This window comes from Silurus meridionalis, chromosome 29 (assembly GCF_014805685.1).
Source record: "Silurus meridionalis isolate SWU-2019-XX chromosome 29, ASM1480568v1, whole genome shotgun sequence".
Classification (NCBI taxonomy): domain Eukaryota; kingdom Metazoa; phylum Chordata; class Actinopteri; order Siluriformes; family Siluridae; genus Silurus; species Silurus meridionalis.
The window spans coordinates 2,709,524-2,734,946 of record NC_060912.1 but is presented as its reverse complement, the minus strand read 5'-3'; the positions used below and the strand labels follow the sequence as shown (position 1 = coordinate 2,734,946).

Sequence of the window (25,423 nt, the reverse complement as noted above, 5' to 3'; positions counted from 1 at the left end):
TTGTAGCTCAGTGGCTGAAATGTTGAATTTCGGTTTAAAAGTTGTCAGTTCAAATCCCAGCCCCACCAAGCTATCTGTCCTGGGCCCTTAAGTGTGGCCCTTAACCCTCAGTTGCTCATTGTAAAAAGAATATAATTGTAAGTCAGCCGAAATAAGAGCATCTGTTAAATGCCTTAAATACAAATGTAAAATGTGTGTAAAATAGTTTACACTGACCATACTCTTTTGGGGGAAGGGGTAGCTCAGTGCTTAAGGTGTTGGCCTACTGATCAGAAAATTATGAGTTCAAATCCCAGCCCCACCAAACAAGGGGTACAGTTGCACATTTGCTGGGTGGTATGCAATATCATGGTTGCCACCACCTTCCTTCTCCCCAAAAAAGCTGGGTAAATACAAGAATGCAACGGTACCCCCCCATGTTCATTGCCCCTATGCACTATGTATTCTAATTTTGCCTCAACTGAATAGTTGTAAGCTGCTCTGGAAGGTACCTCAACCAAACAAATGCAGATAATCCTGTTAAGAATTATAGTCATTAGATGACTGGTAGCTCAGTAGTCAAGATGTTGGCTTTCTGATTAAAATGTTGTGAGTTTAAATCCCAGCCCCACCAAGCTATCTGTCCTGGGCCTTTAGTTATAACTCTCAACCCTCAGTTGCTCATTGTATAAAGAAGATAATTGTAGATCAGTTCAGGATGGGGCATCTGCCAAATGCTGTGAATGTAGAATTAGTGAATAAGATTTTGGAGGTTGGAGTAGCTCTGTTTTTAAGGTGTTAGCCTTGTGATCAGAGGGTTATGGGTTCAAATCCCAGTCCCACCAAATTACTTCAACTGCTCAGTTGGGAGTTCTTGATAAGGGCCTCTGCAAAACAACTGCAAGTAATCCTATTCTTTGTGTTTAAAGGACAGCATTCTTTCCTCTTGCCAGTATAATAGTCGTTAATTATTGACATCTGTAAACCCTTCCATTTAGTCATTGTTATTGGCCTTTTTACTGACTTGTTTGGTCATAAATCTTACTCACTGGGACAAAACACGACGACAGCCCAATTCCTACCGGCCATTTGTTCAAAGAACAGATTGCGAAATTCGATCCTATTAGCTCGACCAGTCCGCTGCTTCTCTCTCTGCCCTGTTTGAACGGCAAAACCTCTCTGGATGCTCGGAACATGCTTCAGAATGTGTCTCTGAAAGGCAAGCGTGGGTGAACATTTCTCTGAGAACTGACTCATTTTCCCTAGTTGAAAGTACACCCTGTAGATTCATGCATAAATACGCGTTTGTATGTGTTTCGTAATTGTGTACGATTCTTTTCTTTTTCTTCGCACTTTAGTCTGCGGAGGATGTTTGATTGATGAAAGTAAACGTTTTTTCAATCTTCCTGATCTCGCAAGTGACCTCATTGAGCTTAATTAAGCGAATTGAAATGCACTGTTTTCAAATCGCTGTTCTCTAACTCCCCAACACACACACTCTTACACACTCACAAACAACCACACTGTCTTCACCTAATATTCAGTCTCACAAACAATGTCTATTATATTGTAAAGAAATCTTGCATACTAGAGATCAAGAGCACAAAGAAAGCAAGGTGCTTCATACTAGTCACATGTACTTGTACATGTACAATTAAATTCTTTCTTCACATATAAAAGTGATGTTATGAAACTGGGGTAAGCCACGATACAGCACCCTGAAAGAACAGAGGTTTAAGGGCCTTGCTCCAGGGCCCCAACATGACAGCTTGGTGTTACCAGGGATTAAACCACTACCCTTCTGATCAGTCAGCCTTAACTGCTGAGTTACCAAATCCCATACAAGCTTTGGCCTCACCAATGTAAAACTGGCATATTTTTTTTGTATCGCTTTGCAATGTTAAAGCAACAAACGAATGAGAAATGTTGATTTGTTCTTTTCAATTGTCAGCTAACACTAAATATTAGCTGTGTTGGAAAAACTGTAGCCATTTCTACATGACAGGAATAAAAAAACACTGACTTTGCTATTGGTAATCTAGTGTTGAGGTGCGGATGAATTGTGGGAAGAACTGGGATGAACTAATGAGGTCGGATCAGGTTCAGGTTGTCCTCAAATGGTCTCTTATAAGACTGAGCAAGAGAAATAAAAGAAAGACGTTGGCGAACCAGCGATTCCGATGACTTTGCGAGTGCTTGAAGGTTGTAAGGGCTGTCACATAGCCCTGTTTGAGCCTATAAGGAAATCCTCTGTCTTTCAACTGCTTAGCCATTTGATCAGCTCGGATTTTATATCGCTTTTAAGTCTCAACACATAAGTGCGGCTGTGCCTTATCCACCCTTGCAGTTTAATGAGGCTGAAAAAAATGCCTGCAAGGAATGCACTCGGTGTTGGGGAGAATACGCCTTTTTTTTTTTTTTTATGTTGCACGAAATCCTAAATGAGGCGTGTAATGCAGAAAAAGGAACGAAAACCCCCTCTGCTTAGCACAGATAAGTCTATATCGGAGATTCTGTTCTAGCATGAGAATTATTATATCCTCCTTAACCAACTACAACACTGACAAATCTCTTTTTCCGTGTGGAGGAAGATCAATCCTTACTTACTTCCCTATCTCCAATATGCCCCATTTGCTCTATGCTGATACGAAAATATGGCCAACCACCAAAAATTCAGAAAAAATTCTCATTGAATAGGCTTTTAAGTGACTTAAAAAAAAAACCTTTCTGCTTCTCTGAAGCGTACCTACCAGGGGGCTCCAGCAAATAACCCCTCAGATCTCTATCATTCCACCCGAGCTGTTTGATCTTCATGGCTTGAAATCAGTCCAGCATGGGTCAGGAAGCACTGCATGCTGACCTGACCGTATGGCGTGCAATCTTGGAAAAAGGAAAGCTGCTCTGATTTGCTTACGATTTGCCTTCTCCTGTCGGTCTTTAAAATGATTTGATGAGGATGAAACAAGGTTTCTGCAGGTTAGAACGTTAGGGATGAAATTTAAAACCACACAAATATGTTGTTAGCAACTGGCACACTATGAATAATTTTTTTCAAGCCAAGTATCGCTGAACTTGCACTTCCTCCTAGAGGAAAAATAGAATTCACGCCAATAACAGAAAGCTGATTGGCTGATGCATGTTGGTCTAATTTGTAGTCGTAATACAGCAAATTATATTTGGACTATCGAAAAAAAAGAACTAAAACAACAGGAAAAGGAAACAACAACAACAAAAATTTTATCATTAGAGCTAGCGTTAAATGGACATTTCAGACTTGTTTAAGATTATTTAAGCCCTAAAGCAGCAAAATTAAGACGTTTTAAGGCTTAAAATTTAGATATTTATATTGTAGACTTTTTAAGACCCAGTGGAAACCCTGATGAAACCAGGAACTGCCATAGTGACCAATAATTTGTGACAAATATTTAATTTGGAGACTTATACCAGACTTCACTGGTACATTTGACGTATCGCAACACTACAGAGACCGAAGTGTGTCCAGTGAGTCACATAGAATATAAAATAACATGGCAGAGGTAGAGCCGCATCTTCAGAACAAAATTTCTGTCAGTCAGAAGTCGCTTTATGATTTGCTGTCTGTCTGAACCAACAAAATAAAATCTGTACTCTATTGAATTGTATAGCATCATATTTGTTTCCATCATGTGGTACTGCAGCGAATTGCATTGAATCAAATAGAAATTGTTTCGCATCGCATCAGTAGCTGCTTCATATGTATCTTTGAAGTATCGTATCGTTGGCTATGCATCAAGATGCGAATCGCATCGACCTCAGTTACGGAGACGCACATCCTTAATAGATACACTATATGGACAGTATTGGGGCACCTGACCTTTCCAGCTGCTTCTTTTCCAGTCTGTTATTGCAAAGTTGAAGGTACACAATTGTATAAGGTGTCTTTGGATGCATGAAATTTTCACTTTCACTTGACCCAAACCTGTTCCAGCATGACAACGCACCTGTGCACAAATCAAACTCCATGGAGATATGCTTTGCATGAGTTGGAGTGATCTCCTGCTACAAAACTTTTTCTGAATGGTCACAAATATCCAGAACCACACTCCAAAATCCAGAAGCATGGAGGTTATTATTTTATTGGGACAAAATGTGAAAAGTGATGCTCAAAAGGAATCCCTACATTTTGGCATCAAATTGAACAGAAGAAACACATTATACAAAGCCAATGGCAAATGAAAAACAGCCTCAATGTCTGTCGAGGAATATATTAACCTTGCAAAATATTTATGATAAAACTAAAAAACACACTTATACACTGAGAAAAGCAGAACAGACTGCCAGGTGACTCTTGGCAGAGAATGCTAGTGTGATCCAGCCATGTGAGATGCTTAATATTCAGGAGTACATATGACACATATTCAAGCATGCCAGCCAGGTCTTCCCATGTGGGAGCCTTGTAACACCTCTGAACCATGTGCCATAAGCTCATAAATCTGTGTGGCTCTTCCAATCACGTGCCTTCACTTAGACCTGGACAGATAAAGGAACATGCAGAAGGGAAATCTTATTACCGATTTGGAAATGATTTTGCGCTATTTGTTTTTTCCAGGAACAATGCACTACGGGAAATGTCGGACCCTGCGGCGGTCGCTAACAGGAGGCTCGTTTTTTGAAAGCTGCTAAGCACATAAAAAAAGAAAGAAAGAAAGAAAGGACGTGTTTGAATAAGACACAGGCACTTTTTTTTCTAGCACAACTCTTTTTAATTACCTTCCATCCTCGAATGATGTTTCGAAAAAAAATGCAAGCTATTGAACAGCAGTGGATGGAGATCCTGCAATTGAATTGGCAGAAAATCTAAAAATGCTGACTTTTGAATGATTTGTAGGTGTAGGCTTACATAAAATATTATCAACAGCTATTTTAAAAAAAAACTAGATTCTGCAAATAGTAGGCCACAATTGGATTAAAAATAATATTAATACCAAATAATTAACTGAAGCTTCTTTTATTTCCATCGACGAGCAAACGTAGATTGTTACCATTGGCACCGACGCTTCAGGTATCAGATATCCAGTCCAGTCCTGTGCTTCACTCATGATTTCACAGCTACACTTTCTGTGGTGGACTGTCACTCAGTCAGATGATAAGACCCTACATTCAAGAAACTTAATGTGCATACCTTTTTTTGTTTTTGTTTTTGAACTAAAAGTAGTCCGTAAGTCCCCACCTTCTTTATTTATTTGTAATGTTGCCCTTCTGAAAGTTTCAAGACTTGGATTTGGAAAATGATCTCAGTTTGTGAGCTGACATTAGTGGTGGTGATTTTGACCTACTTGGATTGTTGGAGAAGTAAAGATGGAAGTGAAGTGAATGGAAAAGTGTAGCAGATATGATGTAGGATGAAGGGGTATCTGCAAAAGTTTCAAAGATAGTGGTGAGACCTGAGATGTTGTATAGCTTAGAGGCAGTGGCATTGACAAAAAGACAGGAGAAGGAAAGCAGAAAAAGAAGACTAAATACAATGTGGAATCATTTAAAGCTGTATTTTGTTCGGTTCCTGATTGGTTCAATCACGTTGCTTTTGACAGAAAAGGAAAACGAAAAATCTCCTCTCTCAGTTGATGTTCTTTCAAAATCGATTATTTGAGCAGTAAAGAAAATGTTAAAAGGAAGGAGGGGTGTTGGTCAGGCAGTCCAACCACGTTAACTAAACTGTTACGGAAACAGTAAGTTGAGCCATCAGCCCTTGCCGCCCAATGCGCCTTATGGTGTGGGAGGTCTAAAAAAAAAAAAAGGAAGCAGTTTGGATAGATTTAATATATAAAGCATCCTTCTGACAAATTTGGCAACCAATGAAATGTAGTTGTGGATGTGAAAGGGGTGTTGTTTTAGTCACCAAACTATAATGAATGCATTTGCTTGCGGTGGTTATCTCAGAAACATTGGAGTCTGGATTGGAAAGTCACAAGTTCAAATCCCAGCACCACCAAGATGCCAATGCAGGTCCCTCGAGCAAGGCCCTCAACCCTCAACTGCTCAGTCATAAGTTGCTCTGGCTAAGAGCATCTGCCAAATGCCATAAATGTAAAATGCAAATTACCTTTGGAATATTAAAATTTGGTCAATTCTGGTTCCTGATATCCCTTTACTCTTAAAATAAAATTAAAATTTTACCAACAATGCCATCACTGGGGGGAAAAGCACATCCAGGTTTAACTACTCCTCTTGTTTATATATTGATTATGTAGTGTGCACTTCCCTGGTGTCCTGTGGCCTGTGGATAACCATGACACTCTGTGACACCCTCATAAATTACCCAGTGCACCTGCTAGATTGAAAAGGATGCTGTTCTTCTCTGCGCAAAAAAACAAAACAGTGTTATAACACTAAATTCATCATACAGCTCCCATGATGGAGGGCCATTTTAAATGAACTTTTGGCTTTGCAAAAGTGTGTTTAGTTTTTTATTTTGTCTCCAAGGATAAAATTTTAGCTTCTTAGAATGACCATGTCAGATACGACTTTGGGAATAGATGGAAACCGGTAGCCAGACAGACAGATATTGTGTAGGGCACAGCAGCTTATGTCTGGTTTGTTGGAGCGAAAAATAGAAAGCATGTATGAGAAGGACACCTTTCAGCTTATTTTTTCCTTCATTGTCTCTTTTTATCTCAGTGATAAAGCCGTGTGTTTGGGCAGATTGTGGATGTTCCATCGCCGTCTCCAGCATTCGGTCCAGGTTCTTGAGGTTACTATTGATCTTTATCGACCATGCAGCTGCGGCTTCACCTGCAGGCTAATTCCGTCCATTGCTTCTTCCTCTGACATTTTTATTTCTTTGCTTCACCTTTACCGAGTAGAGCCATAAAGCACGCCTTCAAAGAGCTCCTGTCCTCCATGGCCCTTGGTAAATCACTCTCCAGTCCCAGCGTTTTACCTTGCGCTGTATGAGGAGTCTCATGGAGGCATCTAAAGAACACACTACTACACTGATGTTTAATTTTCAAGACAAAAGCCATGACAACTAGCACTTGGAAAGACAAAGTGAATCATCAAAGAGTATAAGACCACAATAATCCTAAAACAAATTGCTGGTATATTGTTACTAGTATAAAAATATTTTGCTTTCATGCTACAAAAGCTCTTTTAAAGCAGAATTCAGATACAGGCATAATGCAACTGCTGACCCTCTGCCACCCCAAAACCAGGGCATTGGATTTTTTGAGAAAGCTTTAGAGAATGATAGACCAAGTAAGGTCTATGTTTGAGCTGATGTTGACCCACTTTACTGAAGCAACCGTTAGACTAAAGCAGTCTTTCTTTTGGTCACTTTTCGCTTTGATATGCAGCTTTTTTTTCTGTAAAGCCATCAGCCTCCATAATCATTTACTGTCCATCATTCTTGATACACTCGCCCCCCTCTGAGTGCTTTATAGCATTCCTGGGAATAGAGAAATATTGATTTTTTTTTTTTTAAACAGTAATTTAGTTTGACAGTAGATCAGGCATTTGGTTTGTAGTGTCTTGTTTATTAATAATATTAATTTAACTCTTTAAGTAAAAAGCATTTGGCAAGATTTAACTGTTTAAATGTTAAAATGGTATTTGTAAGGCTTGTTATTCAATAAATATTGCAGAATAACAAAACTGGGAAAATATTAGGACTGTTTATTACATTGTGCTTAATCTTTCTCACAGGGCCCTGGGGCAGATGTATGGGCAGCGAGTGTGGTCCAGGTGGGAGTCAGAGCCGAGCGGTATGGTGTGCTCACTCCGAGGGCTGGACTACTCTTCACACCAACTGTCTACAGGGCGAGCGGCCTGATAACCAACAGACCTGCTTTCGCGTCTGCGACTGGCACAAAGAGCTGTACGACTGGCAGCTGGGGGCTTGGAACCAGTGTGTTCCTGTCTCTCTGCGCAACCCTGCAGTAACAAGGCCAGCGGTGTGCACCCGAGGTGAAGAAGGCATTCAGACCCGCGAGGTGGCCTGCGTCCAGAAGAGCAACAGTGCGCCCGCAGATGATACCATCTGCGAATACTTTGAGCCCAAACCAAGGTTGGAGCAGGCCTGTCTCATCCCATGCCCACAAGATTGTGTTGTCTCTGAGTTTTCTCTATGGAGCGTATGCTCAAAGACATGTGGAGTAGGCTTACAGAACCGGATCCGATCTGTCCTCTCTCCACCGCTCTTCGGGGGCTCGGCGTGCCCCAATCTTACCGAGTTTCAAACCTGCCATGAAGAAGAATGCGAGGGTGAAGAGAGTATGTACAGCCTCAGGGTAGGATCATGGGGTGACTGCACCATGCCCCCTTTACGCCTAGTCAGACAAGCTGAAGAAGAGCAACAAAGTCCAGAAAAACCAGCCCGACCCAAACGACCTGACAGACCCAAACGTAAGGACCGGCAAAATCGTCCGGACCGGCCCAAACGTAAAGACAAGCCGAATCGTCCAGACAGACCAAATCGCCCAGAAAGACCAACTCGCCCAGACAGACCGAAACGTCCAGACAGACCAAATCGCAAGAACAAACAAAATCGTCCTGACAGGCCTGATCAGGAAGACAGGAATCAAGCAAGACAAGAAAGACAAGCCAGAAGACGTAAGAACAAAGAGCTGAAAAGAGCTAAAGGGGAACGGGTGAGAGACAGAGTCCGAGTGAAGGACCCAGAAACCCGAGAACTCATCAAGAAAAAGAGGACGAGGAATCGGCTGAACCGGCAGGGTGGAAAGTTCTGGGACCTGCAGGTGGGCTACCAGACCAGAGAGGTGACATGTGTGCACAAGAATGGGACCACTGCAGTATTGAGGTTAGTCTCAAGCAAGTTTTTTATTAAGTCAAGTCAAGTGAATGGTGTGTATTTATCTCTCAGTCGTAAATTAAATGGTGATGCCTGGGTAATGTTTTGTATGTGAAACAATTTTTCTTTTACAGTGCAGTTTTTCTGTTGGTTGCCAAAAAAGTGTACTTTTATAATAATTTTTTTCATTATTAATTAAAAACTGAAAAACAAGTGGTGAGGGTTTGACTGTTTATAGATTTTGGAAACATCTGTTTATCATTTTTGAGAGATGCATGTTCCTTGTTTTGGGAGGTGGTACTGTAGCTTAGTGGTTTGCCAGCTAAACGAAGCTGCCACTCCTGGGCCCCTGAGAAAGGCCCTAAACCCTATAGCTGCCCTAATACCCTTTTTTAGTCGTATGAGTAATGGCGGGCGCACACTGTGCCATATGTAACAGTCCTTTGCAGATGTTTCTTGTCAGACTGTAAAAACATGATCCCCATATCACACCTTATGATCTCAGTTGTCATAATGTCAGACCATATGACAATCAATAACCGACGCACACAAGAAAAAGACCCGTCCTCAGTTTGTCATGAATCCATGCTGCGCTCAGATCCGCGTTCTCCCGCTAATTATAACTAGCAGCAAACAAAAACAATCTGTAGAATTAATTTTGTTTATGACATGCATTGTTAATAAAAACGTCATACAAACACTCCTTTTCCCCTCCATAACTCAATGCTTTTTCCCTGAGGTGGTTTGAAGTTTCAGGTTTGGTTCTTAATTTGACGGTCGTCGTAGCAGAAGTCACAACGCAGGAAAGAATCTGGGATCTTCTCAGACTGTCAGAATTTCGGTGGAATATAAAGATAGCAATGACCAATAATCGTCTGCCGGCGAACTAACCAGCGATAAAAGACTATCTTGACTACTAGGATTTTCTAAGTGTGTCTCAGACGACCAAATCATGGCCAAAATCGCACAGGCTCTGGATAACAGCGTCTTCCAAATGTCTATTTATTTTGTTTAAATGCTACGAATTAAGTTAATTGACGGTATTCATTTACATCATATTGTCACTGTAGGCAATGACAATAGGTTTTGGATGATATACATGTAGCATCACGTTTCACTTTACAAGTATCTGTTTATACTTGGAGAACATCCCAATTCTTAAGTGAAATCTAGTGATAAATATAGGCTGGATGATGAAGAAATATTAAACCAACATGGCTGCCATTCCATATTTTAATGCTATAGAATTAGGTCTAGAATTCAGTTGATTGGAGCAAGACAATGACCCGAAGTATATCTCCGAACTCTGTAAGCGTTATTTAGAGAGCTGAAGTATCTATCATCAATGGCCTGCTCAGTCACTGTACCTAAATCCTATTGATTGATCTTTTCTAGGATGAACTGGATAGCAAGTTTAGAAAGAAATTTCCAACTATCCAACCAAGAATTTCTTCAAGTATCTCAGCTGAATGTTTGGAGAAACAAACTGTCCGAATGCCAAGAGCATGTAAAAATGTTATTCCTGCTACGGGAGGATTTTTCAATGAAAATAAATTGGAACATCTGGACATTTCTACATTTGTTTGGTCAAATCCAATGACTGAGTTTGTCCTATATAAAAAAAAAAGTCTTTATAAACATTAAAGACTAAGTGTTTCAAAATGTTTTACCCCCACAGAGTTAATCAGGTTAATGGTTTTACATGGAACCCATTGTGATCTAGAAGTACTGTGTTCTAAGTTCTTTTCAAAACCTTTAAAGGATCACATAAAGGGACAACAGCGGGACAAATTAGTCTTCATAGTTTCCTAGATTTTCTTAGACCGCATGTTGCAACGCTTTAAATGTTAATCCTTCAAATCTTCGTACTTTTCGGCTGTTTTTTAAGTAGCACAAAAATATATGTTTTGTTCCTTAATTGATCGATGGCTTCTTTTTCTTCTTTGATCTAAAATATGCATGTTCTTTATCCTTCCTCCATAAGCATAATATGGTCAAGGCAGCTTGATTTGTCACTGCTTTTTCTTGCACTCTTGCATTTTCTTTATAGCAGAATATTTTTATTGCAAAAAAAAAAACTGAAGGAGAATGTTTAACACATTCCATGCCGACACTAAGCTAATTTAAAAAGCTAACATTATTTCAAGGGAACACGCGCGTGCAGCGTTTCAGGTGAAGTCCACTGAGTAATTATATTTTCAGAAAAATGCCTCGGAGCTATGAGAAGGTTATTCTGCATAGCTTGACTGTTATGAATAATGATTCGCATTATTATTAGCAGAGTTGCCTCACAGCTCCAGGGGGGTCTAGTATGATCCTGAGCTTGGGTAAATGTCCCTCTAGGCTTCTTGAAGGCTCTCTGGTTTTCCTCAACCTCCCAAAATAAGCCTGGGTGGTGAATTGGTCACTATATGTATGGCTCTAGGGTGAATGGTGCACTGTGATTGGTGGTGTTCTGAGGGTATATGTAAAGTTTTGATTCCCAGTGATATCAGGATTCAATCCATGAGGAAGATGTTTTATAATGAGTAAAGCATTATTGTCTTATATAGACTTAGAAATGTCTCTGGTATTGGGACCACATATGATTAGCATATGTGGTCCCAAATGGTGGAACTGTTTTATGAGTCAAATAAACGAAAAAGGAGAGAAAAGAGTGCGCAAGTAAAAGTAAACTGTAATTGCGTGGGGCTTTGGAAATTTCCAGAATCAACAAACTCCAAAATCGGAACCGGGTAATTAAAACGCAGCAGGAAGTGAAAATCTGCTGCCCGTCATCCTTTTAGGGCCTGCTGAGAGCAACTCGGTTTTAATCATTCGATGGAAACATTGGCTTTGATATCTGTTAATTAAAATCATAGGCTGATGCATATCTTCATTTGCAAACAGAAAACTTGAGCATCGAGAAAAAAAGAAACCAAACATCAAGAATTAAGCTTAGGGTATCGATAGCATTACGAATTTGTGCGCCTGACAATTCTGTGAACCGTCGTCACAGGATAGATGACGATCTGTGCTTGTCGAACGTATTAGAGAGAATTGAGTGTGTTGGTTCGTTTCAGCAAATCCGGTAATCGTAATTGTAATCTGTACTGTAGATAAAAGCACAGGCTGACAGGGTCTGGAGAGGAATCTCTATAATCATGAATGGTAGACCATGTGTAGGCCAAGAGATCAACCACAGAGCATGGAAATATTTAAAGCAATTAACAAAAAAGACAAAGGAACAGATCTATATGATATTAAGCAGTTTTTTCTAGACATTCAGCTCACTTGGTTAGCAAACTCTGAGATCACGAACACAATTTTGGGTTTCTTGTGATTAAGTCTTTCATTGCAAAAAATAACCATCTAAATAATAAGAAATAAATGCATGATTTCAGAAGATACAAACTTGAAACAAGTCATATGATCTGGCAATGCAGTGTGTAAAGATCTTGAAAGCAGAGCTACTAAGCATCCTGAGGTTTGGCCAGCTCCAGTCACGTCCCACCGCATGGAGATTATAGACCTTTGAAGAAGTAGATGCCGAACTCGCAAACATCCCGAAACATCTAGAGACGTACCAGTGCCAATTGGATCCCACTACATGTGTGGAGTTTTGACACTGGACATCTTGGAGTTTTTAAAGGCTCTGGCATGGAGAAGCTGATGCTGGATCTGTGATGATCACAAATGTTGAGCTCAGTAGCTCCTAGTTTTATAACCATAAAGACTGTTTAAGACTGTAGAATAAACATTACTTATAATCTTATACTCCAGTGCTCATGTTAGTTCTCACTCTCCAGTGTTCTGCATTGTTTAAAGATTTATAAGCACACTCTTGATGTCACCCAAATAAGGATGGATTCCTCTTTTGAGTCTGGTTCCTCTCAAGGTTTCTTCCTCATAACATCTAAGGAAGTTTTTCCTTGCCACAGTCGCCACGGCTGCTCATCAGGGATAAATGCACACCGTTCACCTTAACTGTTGATTGCTGTAAAACTGCTTTGAGACAATGTCTGTTGTCAAAAGCGCTATAGAATTAAACTTGACTTGACTTGACTTAAACAAAAGAATTCCTTATAATTTAAGAATCATTGTCATATTTTTACATATTTCTTTTGTCTTAAAAGATTTACTATTAAAATCAGGATCACATATGTCTTGTAACACACAGTAGTTACGACGCAACCACAAAGCGAATTCACTACTTCCTGCTTCTTAAACTACTTCAACTTATTGCAGCATAAAACACTGTTGAATGTTTTTAAAAACACTGAAAGATCTTCAGCCAGAGAAACTGAAATCAAACTACCGCAACAACTTCTAAATAAAAAACCGTAAGTACTTTGTATAAACAACAAAGTCCTAAGTGCGATTATAGAGCTTTTTTATTTTATTTTTTTCCACCAGTTATTACAGCTAAAATAAAATCTTAAAAGATACAAGGTTGATCTCAATTGATGTAATTAAGCTCCATTTGCAGGGAAAAATAACTAAATTTGAGCAAAGTAAGTAAGAAAAAAGATAAATCATGCAACATCACACCATTCATAATAATCTGTGTAGTATTTTGTTCTTAAAAACAAGATCAATACGATTTCTATGGCTAGAAATTCGATTGTAAGTGACTAGATGAGTTTTTGCACGGTTGAAACATGACCAAAAAAGAGAGTCCAGATGATGAGGTAGGAGAACTGGATATTATCCAGCTGCATCACTCTCATAAAGTAGAGATGAATCGCAACAGAAAACTGAAAGTGAAAATTTCATCAAGTGCATGTTCTTCATTTGCAGTCTTTGCGATCAGCAATCCCTTCCAGTCACCTATCAGGCTTGTGTCCTCACCAAAGCCTGTGAGGTGTCAGAGTGGTCCGAATGGTCGGCCTGCTCGAAAGAATGCTACGACCCGAACGGGACGAAGGGTCAGCGCACGCGTACTCGACACGTTCAGCAGTTCAACGTGGCTGGAGGAGCCGAGTGTCCCGGTCTGGAAGAGTCTGAACCGTGTTCTCCTCAGGGGGATGGAGTTCCACCGTGTGTGACGTAAGTAACGCAGCGTAATTCATAATTCTGCCATTTCTTGCGCTGGCGGTTCTGTTGTTCTGTTGAAATCGACATCGATTGAAGTCAGCAGTTGCAGTTCTATCATAAACACATTGTCCTCTCAGTAGGGTTATTGATGTAATGGCATGCTGAGGTGTGTGTTCAGTACAGCAGTTTGGCCTGGTGTTAACAGTAGGGAAAGCGGTAATAAGCCTCTTTTCATGCCTGTCAGATTTTTTTTTTGCAGATTGTGTGTGAGGAAAAACACAGACTGGCTGGGGAGGGGTGGCACGACCGGAGTGCTGGCACGCCGCCAATGTGAAAGGGGGTGGTGATGAATGGGGAGTGTCGGAGAGGACAGGCGATGTGGTGTCTAATCTGATCTCCACCACAGATGGGCCAGTCCATGCTCTATCACTCACTGTCTCTCTGGGAGAGGAATGCGTGTCACTCAGAATTAGTCCAGCTGGGCCGAACTCTCAATGAGTTGTTCCATGCAGGCATGCGGACTGTCCTCCTGTAACCCTGTGTGTGGATTTTAATACCGATCCAGTTCTGCTGAGAATTCCTCACTTTTAATATTAAAACCAGCCCGATTTAAAACTTAGCTAATGACTATATTGAGATATAATTACTTGAAATTCAGGTCTGAAACAGTTATCTTTTAATGTGTCTTGGGTTTAGTGATAGAACCACAAATCAACTGATGGGCAAATACAGGGTCGTTTCTAGCCTTTTTGGCAACCTAAGCAAGATGCTATTCTCACCCCCCCATCACCCCATGGCTCCACCCCCCGATCACTGTGCTCCACCCCCACCCCATAAAAATAATTTGCAAACTTTAAACTAGAAAGTTTAAACACATTTTAATAATCATTGCAAAATTGCCTGAATTCAAATACATACATACATGCTACCAAAACAGTGACTTATCGAGCATCAACAGCATGAACTCCTTCATAAATTTGAGCATCAATGATCCTCGGCCGCACACGACCCTGTCGCCGGTTCACCACTGTTTGTTCCTTGGAGCACTTTTGATAGATTCTGACCACTGCAGACCAGGAACATCCCACAAGAGCTGCAGTTTTAGAGACTCTCCGACCCAGACGTCTAGACGTCACAATTTGTCAAACTCTCTCAAATCCTTACACTCGCCCATTTTTCCTGCTTCTAACATCAACTTTGAGGACAAAATGTTCTCTTGCTGCCTAATAAATAAATCCACTCACGATGAAGAGATAGTGTTCTTCACTTCACCGTTCATAATAATAATAATATTAATAATAATAATAAATAAGTCCAGCAATCAACTACCGGGGCCTCAACCTCTATTAGTAACTGAGGGAATTTCAGTTTGAAAGCCGAACCTACATACATGTAAGATATATTTACAAATAAATCTTGAAAATATGTCTCTGGCATTGTTCAAAGAGCCATCCAAAATTTGGGGTGTAGTTTGGGCACCGCTGCTTTAAACAAAGAGAAAAGACAAAACATTGAGTTTAATCTGACCTGCGAAAGACATTTAAGGGCTAAATAAAGGTGATAAAATAAAGGCAGGCCAAAAATAAACCAATCGCATCTTTTTATGGGCCAATTAAAGTCTCACTGGCCTGGTTATGGACACTTGGGGTGTGTAATAATCTAATAAATAAGACAAATAGACAGCGAAAGGGCTCAATGCGTGAAAACTAGCGAAAGAAACGCTATAAATGTACGAATTGATGACCAACAACCGAACAGTCAGTGGATAGAATATGAATAAGGTACCTGTATGTATATATTACACACCAAAGAGGGCAAATTGAATTGTAGTGATGAAAATGATGCTCTCTTCTCTTTCTTTTGAGCTTTACAGCTAAAATGTCCCAAAGGATCACTCCATATTATGTAATTACACAACTGATATTCTCACTCCATTACACGTTTCCCCCATGCCATCTTCTGTTCATGTTTACATTGTTATAAAAGGTCAGCTGTATATAAAGCGGTCAGTGGTTGGCAACCAAATTCTCCTCCATTAATGACCGACCACGGACTTTTTATTAACAGATATTTCACCAATAGTCAAAATAAAATTATAAATCTGATATATGTATACCATATTCGTGTTGCTAATGAACGGATCGGTGCAGTTTGTGCTAAATTGATTCTATTGCGTCTGTTCAGTAATCTTGAACGTTTCCAGCACCTTGGACAAGTCTCCACAGACTTTTACAAATGGTTATGATGAAAAATACATGCAGCTCGTCCAACGGTAAAGCGTCCGAGCACGCAGCATAAATAAACTTTCCCTTTAAATGAGCGGAGCAGCTCTAATCCTGTCTCTGTGGAGGATATCGCTCTAATTTGTTTGTGCTCGAGTCTTGCTGAGTCAATGTGATAAATTAAAAGGTTTTAGCCACACAGACTGGCCGAGCCCAGAACTTGTCTCATTAGCAAATTGACCCTATGTATTTTTTTTCATTTAATAGACAGAAATGAAAGCATGGTTTCCATTTCTTTAATTTGACATTGAATGGCGGTGGGGGGTGTGGGGGGATTTGTGACTTTCTCATTGATCCAGAATATCTCATTTAATTTGAATAACTCTTAAAACATAATAAATCATTTTATTATTTCTTAACATACTGTTAGTTTTTACATGTAATATTTTCCTTCCACAAATCAATTATTTACTTAACAAAAATATATTTTTGTTTACCTTTAGCTATTATTTATTTATATTTATTTATTAGTTTGTTTGCTTGTTATTTGTTTATGTATTTATTTATTTATGATTCATATTTTCTACACTACATGCCCAATTACTTCTATTACCTTTTTTATTTACCTTCATGCATTTACGTCCATGTCCTTTATTTATTTATTTATGTATTTATTTATTTATTTATTTATATTTTTAATTATTTGTATTTTATTTTATTAGTTTATTTATACCTCATTATTCATGATCTGTTGATTTGCACGTCTTTTTTTAATGTGACTTTATAAGTTATATAAAATCCTATATTAGGAATGTATCATCATTTTCAATTTTTTGTAGAGGAAATGTTCACCTATTGCTCCTAATACTGTAGTGACTTTTTAGGAGCCTCAGGGATAGTTTATAGATTCATATGGAAAATATCCCAAATTTGCATGGTTACTGTAGTTCATTTGAGTGTATTGAATGTATCCTCTCTTGTTTCCTGCAGATACACCTGGAAAACTACAGAATGGACTGAATGTAGGGTGGATGTGCTCCTCAGCCAGCAGGACCGTAGAAGGGGAAATCAGACAGGATTATGTGGAGGAGGTATCCAGAACAGGGAAGTGTATTGCGTTCAAGTTTTGTCTGACTCCCCGTCTGGCCTCAGCTCCCTCAAGAGCAAAGAAGGTAGTGTGCAGTTTTACATGTACACCTGAAACAAGCTGAACAGCTTTAAACATGTCAGAAATGCAGATGTATGTTATTGTCTGGTTATCAACATTTTATCAACATTTAGACCAACTTACATTTATCTCATTCATACAACTGAGCAGCTGTGAGGGGGCTTCAGGGGGCTCAGGACTGGCAGCTTGGCGTGGCCCGGATTTGAACTGGTGATCATCAGATCCAAAGTCCAATGCCAAATAAGTTACTGTACCACTTCCCCATGTCTGGCTCTAATGGTATCTTTATTTATGTCTCACTCTCTGAGACATCAGACAATCTGTTTAAAATGAGATCGGACAGTTTGAAAAAGAAAGTGAGTTCATATTTGATTTTTGGTACTTGCTAAGAAACTGAACTGTTTAAGTTTATTTCACAGCAGTTACTGTAACATTTAGCAGTGTTTTTTAAACAAATTGCACAACACAGTGTGAGTGTTTTTGGGCGAAGCTTTTCATCGAACACGCTATGATTCTTACTGAACAAGACTTGTGGTTCAGCATGAGATTCTTACCGAATGTATTAATGTATTGCATAATGTATTTGTTATCACGATTGAATTTTCTTGTGAACAAACATTGTTTCCTGGTAATCACTACTTAATTTTTCTGTGTATCCGGCACAAGAGCGTGTTCTACAGGCCGCATGGAAAATAAACATAACCATTTGCGACAGCGGGTGCGTCCATGATCCATGATGCTGCATTTAGAACATTCCTCGTGATCTGTAATTAATTTTTCTGTCTATTCGGCATTAGAGCATGTTCAAGAGGCAGCGTCACCACAGCATCATGGATAATAACCATAAGCGTTTGTGGCAGCGGGCATGAAAATGAAGTCGTGATAACGAGAAAATCCTAGGACTTCGTAAATTCTGAACAGGAACAACAGGAAATGGGGGTGGATTTTTATTCGAGTTGAAACTGGGATATTTCTGAGATGATCAAAATGACTATAACTACTTATTGTTTTAGGTCAAACAAACAGTCCCATTTGTGTCCAAATCCATCATGCTAAAGGGCTTTTGATTGCCTTATGTCTAACATCTAAGTCTGTCACTGGGTTCCTAATCCATAATGCTTCCTGTAGGCCCACCCTTGGTATACAGATCCAACAGGAGTGCTTAGACAAAGAGCTGTCCCAAAGCTCCTCTAAAAACTTTAATAAAAAGTACCCTTAACCTTGGATTATGATCAGAGTACAACCTCTAAATCCAGGGATTGGGGATAGGATCTGCAAACAAGTTGCTTTATGTCCAAGCTACTTGTATAACACCATCAATGTCCAAGGATGCCCTCTAGTTGACCTCTAGTAGAATGAGTTGAGGTAAGTCTCACCTGACGGAGACCCAGTGGAGAAATTGCAAATTGCTTGGGAATGACTGTGAATCTTTGGTGAGAAGCTTAAATCTGGGGTTGGGGTTGTAGAGATGTCTGGGTTGGTAAATGAATGAATTCAGAAGACAAGCCCTCAAGTGGCATAGCACTATTGATAGTGTGAGAAGAGTGAAGCCCTCTGGAAGGTGGTAGCTCAGAGTTTAAGGCTCTGGGCTACAGATCAGATTTTTGTGGGTTCTAACCCTGGAAACACCAAGCTGCCACTCTTGGGTGATGTAGCTCTATGTTGTTTATTGTAGCACCAGTGTTCTGGAGGAATGTTGCCTCATTTAATTTACTAGATTCTGTGTCTACTATTTATGGTAGAAATGTCATTAAAAGCTTTTTGACTTGACTTGCAAGCATGTGATTATGAATACAGTAACAAATAAATTTCAGAAGAGCAGAGAATATTTCAAACATTAGCAGGAGCCATTGCATTGTCTTGATTGGTAAACTATGTATAGGTTTGTGAGGGTTATGGAGGCCCCCCATCCAAGCACGAGGCCCTAGGCAATTGCCTGCTCTGCTTATAGTTGGCGCCAACCTTGCTCTGATGGTAATTAAGCTCGTAATAAAAAAAATAATAAAAAATACCTTTAAAATTGAAAACTAACTAAGGGAGATAAAAAGCGAAATCTTAAAACAATCATACAAATCGTACAGATATGCTCTTGGATAGTGTTTTATAGATTTTTATTAGATTTTTATGGCTAGAAATAAGATTGTAAGTCCTGACCAAATGAGGAGCATTTACAGAGCGGCTGTGAGCACCATAAAAAAAAAGAGGCTATTCTTAAAAAATCCCAAAAATGTCATTTGTTTTGAAGAGCTTCTGTTTTGCTTCTGTTTTCTGTTTTCTGGTTTGTTTTAGGATCAAGTAAAATACTGTTCAAAACACTCTTGACGGAACTTCAAGTCTTTGTTTTGAACTGGCAAACGACTCATTTCAGGAAGTCGGTTTACAAAACAATAAAAAAAATTAATAAATAAAAATCCTCGGTGGTCTACTGGAACATGGTTGGCACTTGATTAAGTAACAGTTTGGTATTCATTCCACCTGTAGTTCAGCTCTCTGTAAACTGCACCCTATTATCCAATAAACAATAATACCCATCGTAAAAGAAGCTTAAAAATTGTCCATGCAAGATCAGAAAAAAAAATTGTAACCTACATTCATTAAGTGTGATGTGACATGGCTGAAAAGATTTTGGTAACCCCATGCTGGGCACTAAAGCTGGTATCATGTCTGTAGTGTTTCACACGTTGACAGAAGTCGTCTCCTGCCATCTGCTCAAAACGTTGACCTGGTGACCTTGTGCAGAACTTCCAATAGCCACATCTGCTCTCGAACAGACAGTCGGAGTGAATCCAGGGAGAATAAAAGACATTCAATTTGGACGAACAAAATGGTGCGCTCGCACCTTTTAAGTGTGCGAGACCATCTTATTGAAAGACTGCCGTTTTCCTGGTCCTAAAGGCATGATGACTGCGACAGACAGTTAAAAAAAAAAAAGTGTGTTTGTAAGAGAGGGGATATCCTGCTAAAAAAATATAATGGATTCAGACTATTGCATGTTTAAATTATTTTACTTTGCTCGGCTTAGGACGAACATCCCAAGGATAAAGCACATGAAGATGCCAACCACTGCATCCTTTTAAAGTGCTACTCATGCTAGCTCATAGCATAGCTGTGCACTTACACACTCAGCACTATCATCCCTCTTCGGAATACTTGATTGACAATAGAGTAATGCCAAACCTCCCACTCAAATCGCACAGCTCATTTTGCTCACTCTTGGACTCCTAGTTGAGCGATACGGCATCACCGGGATTGGCGGAACGCTAACATTGACACTCCTGCATTCCAATTATCCTCTATGTTACCTTAACATTCTACATCCTGCTCTAACACACCGTCCTCTGTATAGGTCATAGCACTATGAATCAAAATATTATTTTGGACCACATGATCACTGGGAATTGTGAACAGGAAGGCATTGCTACAGCTGATTACACGACTTGGTTGATTGAAATGTTAAATCCTAATCTTAATATGAGTCCAAATAAAACAACAATAACAACAAGCAGGGTTTGTGTTGTGCAAATTGAATCAGCTCCCCTGCCCTCCGGGAACTGCAACGAAATCCACCGCCAGTCTTTAGCGTCCACGGTGCGCTCGCAAAAAAAAAAAAAAAAAAGGTTGTTGTGGTTCCCACATGTGTCATTACCATAGAAATACAAGAGCTTTGTTTGGAACCCGAATCCTGCTCCAATCATTCGGATATTGTGGCTGCCTTCCTGAGCCTTGGCTATGGGTGCCAGAAACGGCATTCCAGCTTTTTTTACATTTCAAAAGCGGCTCGCTGCGTTTCGGCGTGCCAACGAAAGCAGGATCACCATCCAGCTTCCTGCTCTGTTCTTCGTGTCTCATGAAGCTTTGTTTGATTTCCTCTTGCACAGTACGGGGGAGGGCCGTCGTCACACGGTTAACACACAAGGCAAAACACTCATTTTTCCTTCCTTCCACCCTGGCTAGGTTTTCACCCAGTTTCTAAATCAAAGCGACTCCCTGTCGAGGGTTCGGCGTGATGTCTTTGTTACAGATCACTCCTGCGAGGAGCTGGCGTTCTAGATGATGCAGAGCAAAGGGAGTTGGATTTTGGCGCACGGGCAGAGGGTACCGATGGCATATCGGCGCCCTAATTAGACCGGGGAACTCTTGAGTGAGCGAAGTGCGAACCATCTGGCCTCTGTGTGAATGATGTGCCACCTGAACAAGGTCAGACTGCAAGGAGAGTGTCATTAATCAGACTGGGTTAATGGGGAGGTGAGAAGGGAACGCGATCTATCCAGAGACAAGCTTTTGTCCGTCGGAATGACGCCCAGCTGTAAAGCTGAAAAGAATGGGGTTATTCTTAAAAGAAAAAAAAAAGAATGACATCATTTGTTTTGAAGAGCTGCTTTTGTCTCAGGACCGCTACAATCGGTTTTTAATAATTCTTTGTTTTGCCCAAACAACTCAATTTATTTTCATTTGTAGAGCGTTTTTAACAGTGGACCTAATCTCAAAGCGGCTTTACAATTCAATTAATTTTTGTTTGTATAGCACTTTTAACAATGCACATTGTCTCAAAGCAGCTTTACACAGGTAATGTGGTGATCAAGAATGAATAACGTTCTTTATGTGTTTGTTCCTGATTTTACAGGGATACAGCCGCTATTAAATAATATCTACGTTTGTTTCTTATAATTGTAAGTCCTTAATGAGCGAGCCTGTGGAAGGGTAAAACTCCCTGAGATGCCATGCACTGCAAAAACTCCTTATCTAGTCAAGACTTACAATCTTCTGGTAATAAAATCGTATTGACCTTATTTTTAGGAAGAAAATACTATACAAGACTGACTAAGTCAAGGAAGGTTATTTTACCTGCAAATTGAACTTTATGACCATCAAAAACATCATTTAAAGTCTTATATCTTTTATTTTAGCTCTAAGAATCTGTAGTTCCCCCCCGCTCAAATTTCACGAAATAGACACTGTGGCATGCGCACAAACACAAACTTGCACATTTTAAGGAACAGCAACATCAAAGCGCGCACACACACACACACACACACACACACACACACACACACACACACAGTAATTTGCATTTGAATGAAATGCAGATCTGTCACAAGGCAATCCATCAGTGCTTCGACCTTGCGGAAAATCACCTCCTGATGAATTCTGCACGTGTGCACCTACAGTACACTCGCACACAAAGAACATCTACAGTGTACAGAATATCGAGAAATCATTTCTCGTTACGGTTCGCGGTACATGTTTTTTCCGGTCCTGGTCACAACGGGTCTGATCAGATTGGCCTCGATTTCATGATTGAATATACAATTATAGATTTTATTTCTGTTCTATATGATTTAGGTTTGTGATGGGTTTTTTTTTGTTCACTTTGGTGAGAACTGTTCTGCAATTATGTGTTTTTATTAATCATGGACAGAAGTATTGGGACACCACTTTTCCAGCCATGTTGTATGTGGTCCTTTCCCATATTGTTCCTATAATCAATTGTGGTGCTGATTATTTATTTTTTTATGAGAATGTTGTGTTTTACAGCATGTTTTTGCAACAAGTCTCTTGTACACACACACACATTACGCAGTATATACTGTATATATACACACTGTGTCTCCAGAAATATTGGGACACCTGATTTTTCCAGCCATATTTACAAAATAATTCCACAAAGCTGATGACACACAATTATATATGTATAGAACATATTTTGATGTTATAGAATGAAATTATCCCCTCACTTGGACTAGAAGACCCAATCCTTGAGTGGCCTGCTATAGAGCTCCGACCTCAACCCTGCATTCGTATCTGATGTTTTTTTAGGCCATTTGGTTTAAACCAAAAACTCAAAAATGCAGTGGAACATCTTGGAGGTTATTATAACAGAAAAAAAGTACAGATTAATCTGGTTTTGACGTCCACAAACTTTTGTAAATTTAATATGAATACATCATAAAATACTGTCGTTTATTTATTTATTTTTATTTATTAGTGCTTTCATATTTCTTAATTGTTCCAAACGAAAAATAACGTTTTATTACTGCCTCCACCATGCAAGAACCTTCATTATTATGCCTCCTAGCAAATTAAATTAGCACACACATCTCAAACCGACAAAATGGGTAGAAATGAGGGTATTCTAAGATTAAAAAATCACATTTTTATGTATGTATCTTACTTTTTCTTTCTTTCTTTCTTTCTTTCTTTCTTTCTTTCTTTCTTTCTTTCTTTCTTTGCAGCATCCCGGCCTGTGAGCAACGATCTGTGTTTGGGAATCTCGCCCAACACCAGTCAGTTGTGTCAGATCTCATGTCCAGTTGAGTGCGAAGTTTCTTCATGGAGCGCCTGGGGACCCTGTTCCTTTGAAAACTGTCAAGACCAGAGTTCCAAGAAAGGTGAATGTTAGATCTACAGCAAAATTCATATTTTGTGTACAGCAACATTGTGTATTAGAAAAGCACTAGCAATTCTTACTCTGGAAAATAATAACTACTAAGAATTATTCAATCTTAGAGAAAAAGAAAAAAGAAAAATTCACAGAGAAACTGTTTGTTTGAGAAACAGGAAAGTGTGAAGTCCTGAAACGTACTTCATGATGAAGTACTGAAACTTCTATAAACATTATCAGTATTTCTTCACCATATCAAACTATGATTATTTGCAATTTTAATTAATACATTAAATACTTTATTTATTAATAACCTCAGATTATTCTTGAGTTTCCATTGTGCTGTGTGAATTTGCCGTTCCTATAGAAACAAAGAAAAAATAATGTGATAGATAGATAGATAGATAGATAGATAGATAGATAGATAGATAGATAGATAGATAGATAGATAGATAGATAGATAGATAGATACAGAAATTTACAATATGGGATTTGTACAATATATGAATGAACGATTGTACAAAAGTTATACAAAGTGTATATACAGATGAGGAATAATCATCATATCTCAATAAGATATAGTGTGAATTATATACATAATAATAGGATAGAATGATTGAATAGATACAGAATAAGGGTCCAGAATAATATAGAATGCAAAGTGGAGCAGAATAATGTACAGCTTGCATTACACAATACACAATTCTGTAGAGTTGGTGCAAGACAGTCTGAGAAAGAGAGAGAGAGAGAGAGAGAGAGAGAGAGAGAGAGAGAGAGAAGCAAGAGGAGAGACACTGAGTCAGAGAGAAAGAGAGACTGAGTGAGGAAAGAAAGAAGTAAAATTGAGAGATACACTAAGTGAAAGAGAAAGAAAAAGAGAGAGAAACACTAGGTAAGAAAGAAAGAGAGAGAAGAAGACTGAGCAAGAGAGAAGGAGACTAAGCGAGAGAGAGAGAGAAGGAGACACTGAGCAAGAGAGAGAGAAGAAGACACTGCGCGAGAGAGAGAGAGGAGACACTGAGCGAAGAGAGAGAAGGAGACACTGAGAAAGAAAGAAAGAAAGAAAGAAAGAAAGAAAGAAAGAAAGAAAGAGAGACACTGAATGATAGACATTAAAAAAGAAAGAAAGAGCAAAAGAAAGAATAAGTTAGAGACACTGAGCGAGAGAGAGAGAAGGAGACACTGAGCGAGAGAGAGAGCGAGAGAGAAGGAGACACTAAGCAAAAGAGAAGGAGACACTGATCGAGAGAGAAAGAGACACTGAGTGAGTGTGAGAGACAAAATAATATTTACACATCATTTGTGTAGGGTTTTTAACAATAGACTTGAAGCAGACTTATGGATCTAAATATCTGAAATACTGTGAGATTGGGATGGTGTTGGTGATGGTGAGGAACCTGATGACCAAGCCTAATGGTGGTGAGCAAAAACCCCCAGAGATGCCATGAGTAACAAACCTTGAAAGAAACCAGATTTTAAAAGGAACCTCTCCTTATCTGTGGGATGCCAGACATCCACTCATTCTAGTTTCATCATCTTGAGGTCATCGATTGTTCACTGCAATTGAAACCCTACAACTTTTCCCATATTAACTTGCAGTCCAAATTCATTTTCATGGTTCAAGTGGTCATCTCCACGCAGGTCTGATGGAGCTGAGTAGGTAGATCTAGGAGGAGATTCACCCTGTTTTTATTTGTGGAGCTATAAGTTTGTTCCTTCCCGCCTCAGCATTTAACACCTGGTGTGTGATAAAAGCGACCACCTTTGAACCGAGCGTTCATCATCTTTCCATCTCTCCATCAGTGAGCTTATCAGCGCCTGCTCTCAGGGACAATGCATTTCCACAATAAAAGCTTATGAGCTACTTTAGA

General features: G+C 39.4%; 1 protein-coding gene across 1 annotated transcript in view; it reads left to right on the top strand.

Moving 5' to 3' along the window:
• thsd7aa (thrombospondin, type I, domain containing 7Aa) overlaps positions 1-25,423 on the top strand; it is a 115,094-nt gene that overhangs the window by 37,533 nt on the left and 52,138 nt on the right. Inside the window, exons 2-5 of the mRNA XM_046844323.1 lie at positions 7,660-8,773; positions 13,544-13,792; positions 16,993-17,174; positions 23,404-23,559. Coding sequence (XP_046700279.1) covers positions 7,660-8,773; positions 13,544-13,792; positions 16,993-17,174; positions 23,404-23,559 — 1,701 coding nt within the window. The remainder of the gene's footprint in view (positions 1-7,659; positions 8,774-13,543; positions 13,793-16,992; positions 17,175-23,403; positions 23,560-25,423) is intronic.